This window comes from Oncorhynchus clarkii, chromosome 3 (genome assembly GCF_045791955.1).
Source record: "Oncorhynchus clarkii lewisi isolate Uvic-CL-2024 chromosome 3, UVic_Ocla_1.0, whole genome shotgun sequence".
Taxonomy (NCBI): domain Eukaryota; kingdom Metazoa; phylum Chordata; class Actinopteri; order Salmoniformes; family Salmonidae; genus Oncorhynchus; species Oncorhynchus clarkii.
The window spans coordinates 87,452,177-87,467,585 of record NC_092149.1 but is presented as its reverse complement, the minus strand read 5'-3'; the positions used below and the strand labels follow the sequence as shown (position 1 = coordinate 87,467,585).

Sequence of the window (15,409 nt, the reverse complement as noted above, 5' to 3'; positions counted from 1 at the left end):
CGCTCCCTGCCCCTCTCTCATCCCTCACTCCCTGTCCATCTGTCTCATCCCTCGCTCCCTGCCCGTCTCTCATCCTGTCATTCTGTCTGTATGTTTAAATAGATAACACAGTTTACTACAGACCACTACTGGACTAGTTATGTGTGACCAGCTAGTAGACACAGTATTGGATCAAGATTGATGCTACTCTACGACTAATGGCTAGTAAGTACACACTCTGGATAAGGACACATGCTAAATGTTTTTCTAAATAAAAAACATCACTTGATATGCAAATTTGGCTCAGCCTTGATCTTCTCATTGGAGAGCAGAGCTTCATGCTGAATTATAATACTTAGTTAATTATATAGGACAGAAAATGGAACATCAACACAGTACAAGAACACACACGCAGGTACACACACACACACACACACACACGTCTTACCTGAGAGAGAATGTGTTGAGTTTGGTAGTCGAGACATCAGCTCTGTGTCCTCCTGTCTTGTCCAGTCCATGGTTCACCCCCTGTAGGGAATAACAACCTATTAACACATCAGAGATCCAACCATAACATATCAACACTTCAGTGATCCAACAATAACATAACATATCAACACTTCAGTGATCCAACCATAACATAACATATTAACACTCCAGTGATCCAACCATAACATATTAACACTTCAGAGATCCAACCATAACATATCAACACTTCAGTGATCCAACCATAACATAACATATCAACACTTCAGTGATCCAACAATAACATAACATATTAACACTACAGTGATCCAACCATAACATAACATATTAACACTCCAGTGATCCAACCATAACATAACATATTAACACTTCAGTGATCCAACCATAACATATTAACACTTCAGTGATCCAACCATAACATATTAACACTTCAGTGATCCAACCATAACATAACATATTAACACTACAGTGATCCAACCATAACATAACATATTAACACTCCAGTGATCCAACCATAACATATTAACACTCCAGTGATCCAACCATAACATATTAACACTTCAGTGATCCAACCATAACATAACATATTAACACGTCAGTGATCCAACCATAACATATTAACACTCCAGTGATCCAACCATAACATAACATATTAACACTCCAGTGATCCAACCATAACATATTAACACTCCAGTGATCCAACCATAACATATTAACACTCCAGTGATCCAACCATAACATAACATATTAACACTCCAGTGATCCAACCATAACATATTAACACTCCAGTGATCCAACCATAACATATTAACACTCCAGTGATCCAACCATAACATAACATATTAACACTCCAGTGATCCAACCATAACATATTAACACTCCAGTGATCCAACCATAACATACTAACACGTCAGTGATCCAACCATAACATAACATATTAACACTCCAGTGATCCAACCATAACATATTAACACTCCAGTGATCCAACCATAACATATTAACACGTCAGTGATCCAACCATAACATATTAACACTCCATTGATCCAACCATAACATAACATATTAACACTCCAGTGATCCAACCATAACATATTAACACTCCAGTGATCCAACCATAACATAACATATTAACACGTCAGTGATCCAACCATAACATATTAACACTCCAGTGATCCAACCATAACATATTAACACTCCAGTGATCCAACCATAACATAACATATTAACACTTCAGTGATCCAACCATAACATAACATATTAACACGTCAGTGATCCAACCATAACATATTAACACGTCAGTGATCCAACCATAACATATTAACACGTCAGTGATCCAACCATAACATAACATATTAACACTCCAGTGATCCAACCATAACATATTAACACTCCAGTGATCCAACCATAACATATTAACACTCCAGTGATCCAACCATAACATATTAACACTCCAGTGATCCAACCATAACATAACATGGTTGGTGGTTGGATCTCTGAATGTTCCCCAAGGCCTTAACATATTAACACTCCAGTGATCCAACCATAACATAGCATGGTTGGTGGTTGGATCTCTGAATGTTCCCCAAGGCCTTAACATATTAACACGTCAGTGATCCAACCATAACATAACATATTAACACTCCAGTGATCCAACCACAACATATTAACACTCCAGTGATCCAACCATAACATAACATGGTTGGTGGTTGGATCTCTGAATGTTCCCCAAGGCCTTCATTAAAACACAACTAAAGTATGTATTTTAACGTAATAGCGTATATGAAATATACACGTATTCAGTCAATAATGAACTGCTCGTTAACCTTGAAGGACGGAAACCTCGAGGCCTGGACGCTCTTAAGGTAAAGTACTAGAGGGAATTATTTAGGGTTGGTTGTTGGTCACACACGAAAAGAAACAACAGAAACAGGAGATGGTCCATTTGATTGGTTGGTTAAAATGGAACCCTATTCCTGATAAAGTGCACTACTTTTTTGACAAGAGATCCAAGTGGTCCCTGGGTAAAATAAGTACACTATATTGGTGTCATTTGGGACGGTGTACTTGATGTCTTCAAGTACACCCCCCCCACCCTCTCTATTAATTACAATAGGGTTAATGGACTAAATCAATTCTCGTCTATCATCACACTGCTTAGCATATTCATGAAACTACACGCAACACGCGTCGTAAACCACGAGTGAAACCTGTAGAGTTTCTCCATGAATCTTGTGCTGGAAGCCAACATTTACCGCTGGTAAGAAATCAACAAGATATTTGTTGGTCTATTTAAAGTGAAAAGCTCCTTTATGTTGAAAACATTATGACGTAAAACAGATGTCCCTGCCAACCATGAACAAGGATCCTAATAAATTAAACTTGGAGCTATCTGTCCACTTTGTCAAATCAAACCGATAGAAAACAAGTCTCTATTCGGGATATGAATAAAGACACAGGAAGTCATTCACTAAGCGTTTCTATTCGGGATATGAATGAAGACAAAGGAAGTCATTCACTAAGCGTTTCTATTCGGGATATGAATGAAGACACAGGAAGTCATTCACTAAGCGTTTCTATTCGGGATATGAATGAAGACACAGGAAGTCATTCACTAAGCGTTTCCCTGTTAGACTGCTGCTAAGGGAAAAGGGTTAAACATGTCTAGAGGCTGGGGGTCTGAACCATGTCTAGAGGCTAGGGATCTGAACCATGTCTAGAGACTGGGGGTCTGAACCATGTCTAGAGGCTAGGGATCTGAACCATGTCTAGAGGCTGGGGGTCTGAACCATGTCTAGAGGCTAGGGATCTGAACCATGTCTAGAGGCTGGGGATCTGAACCATGTCTAGAGGCTGGGGGTCTGAACCATGTCTAGAGGCTGGGGGTCTGAACCATGTCTAGAGGCTGGGGGTCTGAACCATGTCTAGGGGCTGGGGGTCTGAACCATGTCTAGAGGCTGGGGGTCTGAACCATGTCTAGAGGCTGGGGGTCTGAACCATGTCTAGGGGCTGGGGGTCTGAACCATGTCTAGAGGTAGGGGGTCTGAACCATGTCTAGAGGCTGGGGGTCTGAACCATGTCTAGAGGCTGGGGGTCTGAACCATGTCTAGAGGCTGGGGATCTGAACCATGTCTAGAGGCTGGGGGTCTGAACCATGTCTAGAGGCTGGGGGTCTGAACCATGTCTAGAGGATGGGGGTCTGAACCATGTCTAGAGGCTGGGGGTCTGAACCATGTCTAGAGGATGGGGGTCTGAACCATGTCTAGAGGCTAGGGATCTGAACCATGTCTAGAGGCTGGGGATCTGAACCATGTCTAGAGGATGGGGGTCTGAACCATGTCTAGAGGCTGGGGGTCTGAACCATGTCTAGAGGCTGGGGGTCTGAACCATGTCTAGAGGCTGGGGGTCTGAACCATGTCTAGGGGCTGGGGGTCTGAACCATGTCTAGGGGCTGGGGGTCTGAACCATGTCTAGAGGCTGGGGGTCTGAACCATGTCTAGAGGCTGGGGGTCTGAACCATGTCTAGAGGCTGGGGGTCTGAACCATGTCTAGAGACTGGGGGTCTGAACCATGTCTAGAGGCTGGGGGTCTGAACCATGTCTAGAGGATGGGGGTCTGAACCATGTCTAGAGGCTGGGGGTCTGAACCATGTCTAGAGGCTGGGGATCTGAACCATATCTAGAGGCTGGGGGTCTGCACCATGTCTAGAGGCTGGGGGTCTGAACCATGTCTAGAGGCTGGGGGTCTGAACCATGTCTAGAGGATGGGGGTCTGAACCATGTCTAGAGGATGGGGGTCTGAACCATGTTTAGAGGCTGGGGGTCTGAACCATGTCTAGAGGCTGGGGATCTGAACCATGTCTAGAGGCTGGGGGTCTGAACCATGTCTAGAGGCTGGGGCTCTGAACCATGTCTAGAGCCTGGGGGTCTGAACCATGTCTAGAGGATGGGGCTCTGAACCATGTCTAGAGGCTGGGTGTCAACCATGTTTAGAGGCTGGGGCTCTGAACCATGTCTAGATGCTGGGGTCTGAACCATGTCTAGAGGCTAGGGGTCTGAACCATGTCTAGAGACTGGGGGTCTGAACCATGTCTAGAGGATGGGGGTCTGAACCATGTCTAGAGGCTGGGGATCTGAACCATGTCTAGAGGCTGGGGGTCTGAACCATGTCTAGAGGCTGGGGATCTGAACCATGTCTAGAGGCTGGGGGTCTGAACCATGTCTAGAGGCTGGGGGTCTGAAACATGTCTAGAGGCTGGGGCTCTGAACCATGTCTAGAGCCTGGGGGTCTGAACCATGTCTAGAGGATGGGGCTCTGAACCATGTCTAGAGGCTGGGTGTCAACCATGTTTAGAGGCTGGGGCTCTGAACCATGTCTAGAGGCCGGGGTCTGAACCATGTCTAGAGGCTAGGGGTCTGAACCATGTCTAGAGGCTGGGGGTCTGAACCATGTCTAGAGGCTGGGGATCTGAACCATGTCTAGAGGATGGGGGTCTGAACCATGTCTAGAGGATGGGGATCTGAACCATGTCTAGAGGCTGGGGGTCTGAACCATGTCTAGAGGCTGGGGGTCTGAACCATGTCTAGAGGCTGGGGCTCTGAACCATGTCTAGAGGCTGGGGCTCTGAACCATGTCTAGAGGCCGGGGATCTGAACCATGTTTAGAGGCTGGGGCTCTGAACCATGTCTAGAGGCTGGGTGTCAACCATGTTTAGAGGCTGGGGCTCTGAACCATGTCTAGAGGCTGGGGCTCTGAACCATGTTTAGAGGCTGGGGGTCTGAACCATGTCTAGAGGCTGGGGTCTGAACCATGTCTAGAGAATAGGGGTCTGAACCATGTCTAGAGGCTGGGGATCTAAACCATGTCTAGAGGCTGGGGGTCTGAACCATGTCTAGAGGCTGGGGGTCTGAACCATGTCTAGAGGCTGGGGATCTGAACCATATCTAGAGGCTGGGGCTCTGAACCATGTCTAGAGGCTGGGGCTCTGAACCATGTCTAGAGGCCGGGGATCTGAACCATGTTTAGAGGCTGGGGCTCTGAACCATGTCTAGAGGCTGGGTGTCAACCATGTTTAGAGGCTGGGGCTCTGAACCATGTCTAGAGGCTGGGGCTCTGAACCATGTTTAGAGGCTGAGGGTCTGAACCATGTCTAGAGGCTGGGGTCTGAACCATGTCTAGAGAATAGGGGTCTGAACCATGTCTAGAGGCTGGGGATCTGAACCATGACTAGAGGCTGGGGGTCTGAACCATGTCTAGAGGCTGGGGGTCTGAACCATGTCTAGAGGCTGGGGATCTGAACCATATCTAGAGGCTGGGGGTCTGAACCATGTCTAGAGGCTGGGGGCTCTGAACCATGTCTAGAGGCTGGGGCTCTGAACCATGTTTAGAGGCTGGGACTCTGAACCATGTCTAGAGGCTGGGGGTCTGAACCATGTCTAGAGGCTGGGGCTCTGAACCATGTTTAGAGGCTAGGACTCTGAACCATGTCTAGAGGCTGGGGTCTGAACCATGTCTAGAGGCCTGAACCATGTCTAGAGGCTGGGGGTCTGAACCATGTCTAGAGGCCTGAACCATGTCTAGAGGCTGGGGGTCTGAACCATGTCTAGAGGCTGGGGATCTGAACCATGTCTAGAGGCTGGGGTCTGAACCATGTCTAGAGGCTGGGGGCCTGAACCATGTCTAGAGGCCTGAACCATATCTAGAGGCTGGGGGTCTGAACCATGTCTAGAGGCTGGGGGTCTGAACCATGTCTAGAGGCCTGAACCATGTCTAGAGGCTGGGGGTCTGAACCATGTCTAGAGGCTGGGGGTCTGAACCATGTCTAGAGGCCTGAACCATGTCTAGAGGCTGGGGGTCTGAACCATGTCTAGAGGCTGGGGGTCTGAACCATGTCTAGAGGCTGGGGGTCTGAACCATGTCTAGAGGCTGGGGGTCTGAACCATGTCTAGAGGCTGGGGGTCTGAACCATGTCTAGAGGCTTGGGGTCTCCTAAAAAAAGGCATGACTGATATTTGTTCATGAGTTTCATGTCTTAGCTGAGGCTGTACAAACACACACCATGAACATCTATACTGACATCAACACAGCCTGGTCCTCACACAACCTCACCGTCCCCCACAGGAGTTCATTTACAGTGTTAGCTAAAGCTACAATAACACTATTGTGTTCCTGTATTAACCCCAGAGGGTTAAGAGAGATCAGTAAATACTCCCAGTCCAATTAGAGAGAGACGGAGACAGAGGAGACAGCGCCCCCTAGGGGACCGGAGTGCTAATGACCCGAGGTGCTGCCGGAACCACATCTGATAAATACCAACTGGAACACGATGGACAAATAAATACACACCTACATCAATCACCTAGCAACGACCAATCAAAAAAAAAGACCTGCGTCAAACTGGCTACTACACATCTTATCTAACAGGTCTGCTACTAGATACAGTTGGAACCACATCACCTTCCTACCTTACCTTCTCAAACTTCTCATTGGTGACCCCCAGACGGCTCACACTTTAGTTTCACCCCTGAATTAGCTCGCCTGATTCGCCTAATCAAGGGCTTGATAATTAGTTGCTATGGAAAATATAAAATCTACAGAACGGCTGGGGGTCCCCGAGGAGAGGTTAAAACGACTGCCTTAGTCTACACCTCGAGACTATAGATGAATAAATATCTAGGCCTTACCTACTAGACCACAACTATCAAACACCTATCACCTCGAGACTATAGATGAATAAATATCTAGGCCTTACCTACTAGACCACAACTATCAAACACCTATCACCTAGAGACTATAGATGAATAAATATCTAGGCCTTACCTACTAGACCACAACTATCAAACACCTATCACCTAGAGACTATAGATGAATAAATATCTAGGCCTTACCTACTAGACCACAGCTATCAAACACCTATCACCTAGAGACCATAGATGAATAAATATCTAGGCCTTACCTACTAGACCACAACTATCAAACACCTATCAACTAGAGACTATAGATGAATAAATATCTAGGCCTTACCTACTAGACCACAACTATCAAACACCTATCAACTAGAGACTATAGATGAATAAATATCTAGGCCTACTTCAAACATGAAGGCGACCAAGTCTGTGTTCAAATTAAAATGGTTCTATGCTTAATCAATCAGCCTCTCTTTCACAAACCCTCAATTAACATTATTCCTCTAACTCTCTCTCTCCCTTTCTCCTTCGCTCTCTCTCCCTCTATCCCGCGCTCTCTCTCCCTTTCTCCCTCGCTCTCTCTCCCTTTCTCCCTCGCTCTCTCTCCCTTTCTCCCTTTGTCCCTCGCTCTCTCTCCCTTTCTCCCTCGCTCTCTCTCCCTTTCTCCCTTTGTCCCTCGCTCTCTCTCCCTTTCTCCCTCGCACTCTCTCCATCTATCCCTCGCTCTCTCTCCCTTTCTCCCTCGCTCTCTCTCCCTTTCTCCCTCGCTCTCTCTCCCTCTATCCCTCTCTCCCTCTATCCCTCACTCTCTCTCCCTCTATCCCTCACTCTCTCTCCCTCTATCCCTCTATCCCTCGCTCTCTCTACCTTTCTCCCTCGCTCTCTCTCCCTCTATCCCTCTCTCCCTCTATCCCTCACTCTCTCTCCCTATATCCCTCACTCTCTCCCCCTTTCTCCCTCGCTCTCTCTCCCTCTATCCCTCGCTCTCTCTCCCTCTATCCCTCACTCTCTCTCCCTCGCTCTCTCTCCCTTTATCCCTCGCTCTCTCTCCCTCTATCCCTCGCTCTCTCCCCCTTTCTCCCTCGCTCTCTCCCCCTTTCTCCCTCGCTCTCTCTCCCTCTATCCCTCTCTCTCTCCCTACATATTTTCCTCTATCCCTCTCTCTCTCTCCCTATATCCTTCCCTCTATCCCTCTCTCTCTCTCCCTATATCCTTCCCTCTATCCCTCTCTCTCTCTCCCTATATCCTTCCCTCTATCCCGCTCTCTCTCTCCCTATATATTTCTCTCTATCCCACTCTCTCTCTCCCTCTATCCCTCTCTCTCTCTCCCTATATACTTCCCTCTATCCCTCTCTCTCTCCCTATATCCTTCCCTCTATCCCTCTCTCTCTCTCCTATATACTTCCCTCTATCCCTCACTCTCTCCCTATATCCTTCCCTCTATCCCTCTCTCTCTCCCTATATCCTTCCCTCTATCCTATATACTTCCCTCTATCCCTCACTCTCCCTATATCCTTCCCTCTATCCCTCTCTCTCTCCCTATACCCTTCCCTCTATCCCTCTCTCTCTCTCCCTATATCCTTCCCTCTATCCCTCTCTCACTCCTATATCCTTCCCTCTATCCCTCTCTCTCTCTCCCTATATCCTTCCCTCTATCCCTCTCTCTCTCTCCCTATATATTTCCCTCTATCCCACTCTCTCTATCCCTCTATCCCTCTCTCTCTCTCCCTATATCATTCCCTCTAACCCTCTCTCTCTCCCTATATCCTTTGCTCTATCCCTCTCTCTCTCCTATATACTTCCCTCTATCCCTCACTCTCTCCCTATATCCTTCCCTCTATCCCTCTCTCTCTCCCTATACCCTTCCCTCTATCCCTCTCTCTCTCTCTCCCTATGTCCTTCCCTCTATCCCTCTCTCTCACTCCTATATCCTTCCCTCTATCCCTCTCTCTCTCCCTATATCCTTCCCTCTATCCCTATCTCTCTCTCCCTATATATTTCCCTCTAACCCTCACTCTCTCTCCCTATTTACTTCCCTCTATCCCTCTCTCTCACTCCTATATCCTTCCCTCTATCCCTCTCTCTCTCTCCCTATTTACTTCCCTCTATCCCTCACTCTCTCTCCCTATTTTACTTCCCTCTATCCCTCTCTCTCTCTCCTATATACTTCCCTCTATCCCTCTCTCTCTCTCCTATATACTTCCCTCTATCCCTCACTCTCTCCCTATATCCTTCCCTCTATCCCTCTCTCTCTCCCTATACCCTTCCCTCTATCCCTCTCTCTCCCTATGTCCTTCCCTCTATCCCTCTCTCTCACTCCTATATCCTTCCCTCTATCCCTCTCTCTCTCTCCCTATATCCTTCCCTCTATCCCTCTCTCTCTCTCCCTATATATTTCCCTCTATCCCTCACTCTCTCTCCCTATTTACTTCCCTCTATCCCTCACTCTCTCTACCTATTTACTTCCCTCTATCCCTCACTCTCTCTCCCTATTTACTTCCCTCTATCCCTCACTATCTCTCCCTATTTACTTCCCTCTATCCCTCACTCTCTCTCCCTATTTACTTCCCTCTATCCCTCACTCTCTCTCCCTATTTACTTCCCTCTATCCCTCACTCTCTCTCCCTATTTACTTCCCTCTATCCCTCACACTCTCTCCCTATTTACTTCCCTCTATCCCTCAATCTCTCTCCCTATTTACTTCCCTCTATCCCTCACTCTCTCTCCCTATTTACTTCCCTCTATCCCTATTTACTTCCCTCTAACGGGTGTTAAACTGGCTTTACTCTAGAGATCATGATGTCACAGAGCTGTGCTGAGTACTCTAGAGATCATGATGTCACAGAGCTCTGCTGAGTACTCTAGAGATCATGTCACAGAGCTCTGCTGAGTACTCTAGAGATCATGTCAGAGCTCTGCTGAGTACTCTAGAGATCATGTCAGAGCTCTGCTGAGTACTCTAGAGATCATGATGTCACAGAGCTCTGTTGAGTACTCTAGAGATCATGATGTCACAGAGCTCTGCTGAGTACTCTAGAGATCATGATGTCACAGAGCCCTGCTGAGTGCTCTAAAGATCATGTCAGAGCTCTGCTGAGAACTCTAGAGATCATGTCAGAGCTCTGCTGAGTACTCTAGAGATCATGTCATACCTCTGCTGAGAACTCTAGAGATCATGTCAGAGCTCTGCTGGGTACTCTAGAGATCATGATGGTTTCACAGAGCTATGTTGAGTACTCTAGAGATGATGATGTCACAGAGCTATGCTGAGTACTCTAGAGGACATGTCAGAGATCATGTCCTTCCCCTCCACCTTTGTCATTCCTTCCCCTCCTACTCTCGGTCATTCCTTCCCCTCCTCCTTTCTGTCATTCCTTCCCCTCCACCTTTGTCATTCCTTCCCCTCCGCCTTTGTCATTCCTTCCCCTCCACCTTTGTCATTCCTTCCCTTCCACCTTTGTCATTCCTTCCCCTCCTCCTTTCTGTCATTCCTTCCTCTCCACCTTTCTGTCATTCCTTCCCCTCCACCTTTCTGTCATTCCTTCCCCTCCTACTCTCTGTCATTCCTTCCCCTCCTCCTTTCTGTCATTCCTTCCCCTCCACCTTTCTGTCATTCCTTCCCCTCCACCTTTCCTTTCTGTCATTCCTTCCCCTCCACCTTTCTGTCATTCCTTCCCATCCTACTCTCTGTCATTCCTTCCCTTCCTCCTTTCTGTCATTCCTTCCCCTCCACCTTTGTCATTCCTTCCCCTCCACCATTGTCATTCCTTCCCCTCCACCATTGTCATTCCTTCCCCTCCACCTTTGTCATTCCTTCCCCTCCTACTCTCTGTCATTCCTTCCCCTCCTCCTTTCTGTCATTCCTTCCCCTCCACGTCTCACTCCACCCTCTCCAACACCCTCCACTAGGCTAACCTCCCTCTCCCTTCTCCAACCTCCTCCATCCTTCTCATCACCCTCCTGCCTCACCATCCGGCTCCCCCCCCCCCTTCTGGTTTCAGGAAGCCTTGACTCACTAGGTGACAGGAGCATCACACAGAGCCCAGGCAGAATGTCCTACCAACACTCCCTTAGAGCTGTGTCAGTGTTCTGGAACTCTCCCTTAACATTCCATCAACAGAGAGGAAGGGAGGGGACAGAACACTGACTGGGTGTGAAACATCCATTTCCTGGCTTCTTCACGCCTCCTATTATACCCAGAGCTCTGCTCGGTACTCTAGAGATCATGATGGTTTCACAGAGCTATGTTGAGTACTCTAGAGATGATGATGTCACAGAGCTATGCTGAGTACTCTAGAGGACATGTCAGAGATCATGTCCTTCCCCTCCACCTTTGTCATTCCTTCCCCTCCTACTCTCGGTCATTCCTTCCCCTCCTCCTTTCTGTCATTCCTTCCCCTCCACCTTTGTCATTCCTTCCCCTCCGCCTTTGTCATTCCTTCCCCTCCACCTTTGTCATTCCTTCCCTTCCACCTTTGTCATTCCTTCCCCTCCTCCTTTCTGTCATTCCTTCCTCTCCACCTTTCTGTCATTCCTTCCCCTCCACCTTTCTGTCATTCCTTCCCCTCCTACTCTCTGTCATTCCTTCCCCTCCTCCTTTCTGTCATTCCTTCCCCTCCACCTTTCTGTCATTCCTTCCCCTCCACCTTTCCTTTCTGTCATTCCTTCCCCTCCACCTTTCTGTCATTCCTTCCCATCCTACTCTCTGTCATTCCTTCCCTTCCTCCTTTCTGTCATTCCTTCCCCTCCACCTTTGTCATTCCTTCCCCTCCACCATTGTCATTCCTTCCCCTTTACCATTGTCATTCTTTCCCCTCCACCTTTGTCATTCCTTCCCCTCCTACTCTCTGTCATTCCTTCCCCTCCTCCTTTATGTCATTCCTTCCCCTCCACGTCTCACTCCACCCTCTCTAACACCCTCCACTAGGCTAACCTCCCTCTCCCTTCTCCAACCTCCTCCATCCTTCTCATCACCCTCCTGCCTCACCATCCTGCTCCCCCCCCCCCCCCCCCTTCTGGTTTCAGGAAGCCTTGACTCACTAGGTGACAGGAGCATCACACAGAGCCCAGGCAGAATGTCCTACCAACACTCCCTTAGAGCTGTGTCAGTGTTCTGGAACTCTCCCTTAACATTCCATCAACAGAGAGGAAGGGAGGGGACAGAACACCGACTGGGTGTGAAACATCCATTTCCTGGCTTCTTCACGCCTCCTATTATATCAACTTCTGTCTCCTTTGTCCTCTTCCTGTTCCACTGCTTTCTGTTTGTGTGTTCATTCCACATTAACCTGAGTTGTTTTGGTGGTTATTTTCCCCAGTCTTCCCCACACTCCTGCTGCTTCCAGTCTACCAAAGAAGAAGAGACTTGGTGGAAATCTGTCCTTTCAACTGACGAGTCCAAATTTGAGATTTTTGGTTCCAACGGCCGTGTCTTTGTGAGACGCAGAGTTGGTGAACGGATGATCTCTGCATTTTTGGTTCCCACCGTGAAGCATGGAGGAGGTGTGATGGTGTGTGGTTCCCACCGTGAAGCATGGAGGAGGTGTGATGGTGTGGGGGTGTTTTGCTGGTGACAGTGTCAGTGACCCCACCTTCCATTTGTTTTTACACTGCTGCTACTCGTTGTTTATTATCTATGCATAGTCACTTTACCCCTACCTACATGTACAAACTACCTCGACTAACCTGTACCCCCGCACATTGACTCAGTAATGGTACTCCCTGTATATAGCCGTCACATTGACTCAGTAATGGTACTCCCTGTATATAACCTCCACATTGACTCAGTAATGGTACTCCCTGTATATAGCCTCCACATTGACTCAGTAATGGTACCCCCTGTATATAGCCTCCACATTGACTCAGTAATGGTACCCCCTGTATATAGCCTCCACATTGACTCAGTAATGGTACTCCCTGTATATAACCTCATTATAGTTATTTTATTGAGTTACTTTTGACTATTTTTTACATATGAAAATATTATAGCTGATGAAATTGAGATGTATTTCTGTCTGCAATAATGCCCTTTTGTGGGGAAACAACTGATTGGCTGGGCCTGGGCCTGGCTCCGTAGTGGGTGGGCCTATTTCCTCCCAGGCCCACCCTTGGCTGAGCCCCTGCCCGGTCTTCTGAAATCCATAGATAACGGCCTGGTGGATGTATTTAAACTGACTGATTTCCTTTTTTACGAACTGTAACTCATTAAAATCATTGAATCTTCCTCCTCCTGTGCACTGAAACCACTGAAGTCATCTCCTTCGCTGTCGGAGTTGAATAGACTTTAAAACTGGTTTGGGTTAGGGTATGGTATGGTAGGGTAGTTACAGTAGGGCTGGGTGTAGGTACTGTAACAGACTAGATCTTACCGTGGGGGGTTCAGGGCCAGGCCTGTCGTTGGGCTCCTGAGGCTGCGGGGGCTGTGACGTCTCCACTGGGGGGCTGAGGGCTGATTCACTGCTGCTCCTTACAAGCAGGGGGGTGTCTGGAGTAGAGAACACAGACAGGTCAGTGGGGGGAAAGGATGACATCACAACATTGATCTCAGTTCATGATCTATTATTTAAAACAATACAAGCCAGGCCATATGAGCGTATAGACCCCAAGCCTGGCAGTTCTCCAAAATGTCTGTGAAAACAAATGGAACTCTCAGACACCATTTTGTATTTAATGTCTCTGTGTTAGAGGTAGTGTGTATGTCTCTGTGACCACTATGAAGGAAGTTAGAGGCAGTTTCGCAATCTTGGTTTCATCAGACCAGAGAATATTGTTTCTCATGATCTGAGAGTCCTTTAGGTGCCTTTTGGCAAACTTCAAGCGGGCTGTCGTGTGCCTTTTACTGAGTAGTACCTTCCACCTGGCCACTCTACTATAAAGGCCTGATTGGTGGAGTGCTGCAGAGATGGTTGTCCTTCTGGAAGGTTCTCCCATCTCCACAGAGGAACTCTGGAGCTCTGTCAGAGTGACCATCAGGTTCTTGGTCACCTCCCTGACCAAGGCCCTTCTCCTCCGATTGCTCAGTTTGGCCGGGCAGCCAGCTCTAGGAAGAGTCTTGGTGGTTCCAAACTTCTTCCATTTAAGAATGAAGAGGCCACTGTGTTCTTCGGGACCTTTAATAGTGCAGAAATGTTTTGGTACCCTTCCCCAGATCTGTGCCTCGACACAATCCTGTCTCGGCGCTCTACAGACAATTCCTTCGACCTCACGGCTTGGTTTTTGCTCTGAGATGCACTGTCAACTCTGGGACCTTATATAGACAGGTATGTGCCTTTCCAAATCATGTCCAATCCATTTAATTTACCACAGGTGGACTCCAATCAACTTGTAGAAACATCTCAAGGATGATCAATGGAAACAGGATGTACAATTTTGAGTCTCATAGCAAAGGGTCTGAATATTTATGTGAGGGAAAGGGGGGAGACCTAGTCAGTTGTACAACTGAATGCATTCAACTGAAATGTGTCTCCGCATTTAACCTGAATCAGAGAGGTACGGGGAGGGGGGGGGATTAATCGACATCCACATCTTTGGCACCAGTGGGTTAACTGCCTGTTCAGGGGCAGAACAACAGATTTGTACCTTGTCAGCTCAGGGATTTGACCCAGCAACCTTTCGGTTACTGGCCCAACGCTCTAACCACTAGGTTACCTGCCAGCCCTACACTCTAACCACTAGGTTACCTGCCTCCTCTAACCACTAGGTTACCCTGCCGCCTCTCTAACCACTAGGCTACCTGCCGCCTCTCTAACCACTAGGCTACCTGCCGCCTCTCACCACTAGGCTACCTGCCTCCTCTAACCACTAGGCTACCTGCCTCCTCTAACCACTAGACTACCTGTCTCCTCTAACCACTAGACTACCTGTCTCCTCTAACCACTAGACTACCTGTCTCCTCTAACCACTAGACTACCTGTCTCCTCTAACCACTAGGCTACCTGCCTCCTCTAACCACTAGGCTACCTGCCTCCTCTAACCACTAGGCTACCTGCCTCCTCTAACCACTAGGCTACCTGCCTCCTCTAACCACTAGACTACCTGTCTCCTCTAACCACTAGGTTACCTGCCTCCTCTAACCACTAGACTACCTGTCTCCTCTAACCACTAGGTTACCTGCCTCCTCTAACCACTAGGCTACCTGCCTCCTCTAACCACTAGGCTACCTGCCTCTAACCATTAGACTACCTGCCTCCTCTAACCACTAGGTTACCTGTCTCCTCTAACCAATAGGCTACCTGCCTCCTCTAACCACTAGGCTACCTGCC

The 15,409-nt window shown here is 47.9% G+C and overlaps 1 protein-coding gene across 1 annotated transcript in view; it reads right to left on the bottom strand.

The window, feature by feature from the left end:
- Window positions 1-15,409, bottom strand: part of LOC139386317 (partitioning defective 3 homolog B-like) — a 193,207-nt gene that overhangs the window by 87,337 nt on the left and 90,461 nt on the right. The window contains exons 4-5 of the mRNA XM_071131843.1: window positions 13,517-13,632; window positions 428-507 (exon numbers count right to left, since the gene is read on the bottom strand). Coding sequence (XP_070987944.1) covers window positions 428-507; window positions 13,517-13,632 — 196 coding nt within the window. The remainder of the gene's footprint in view (window positions 1-427; window positions 508-13,516; window positions 13,633-15,409) is intronic.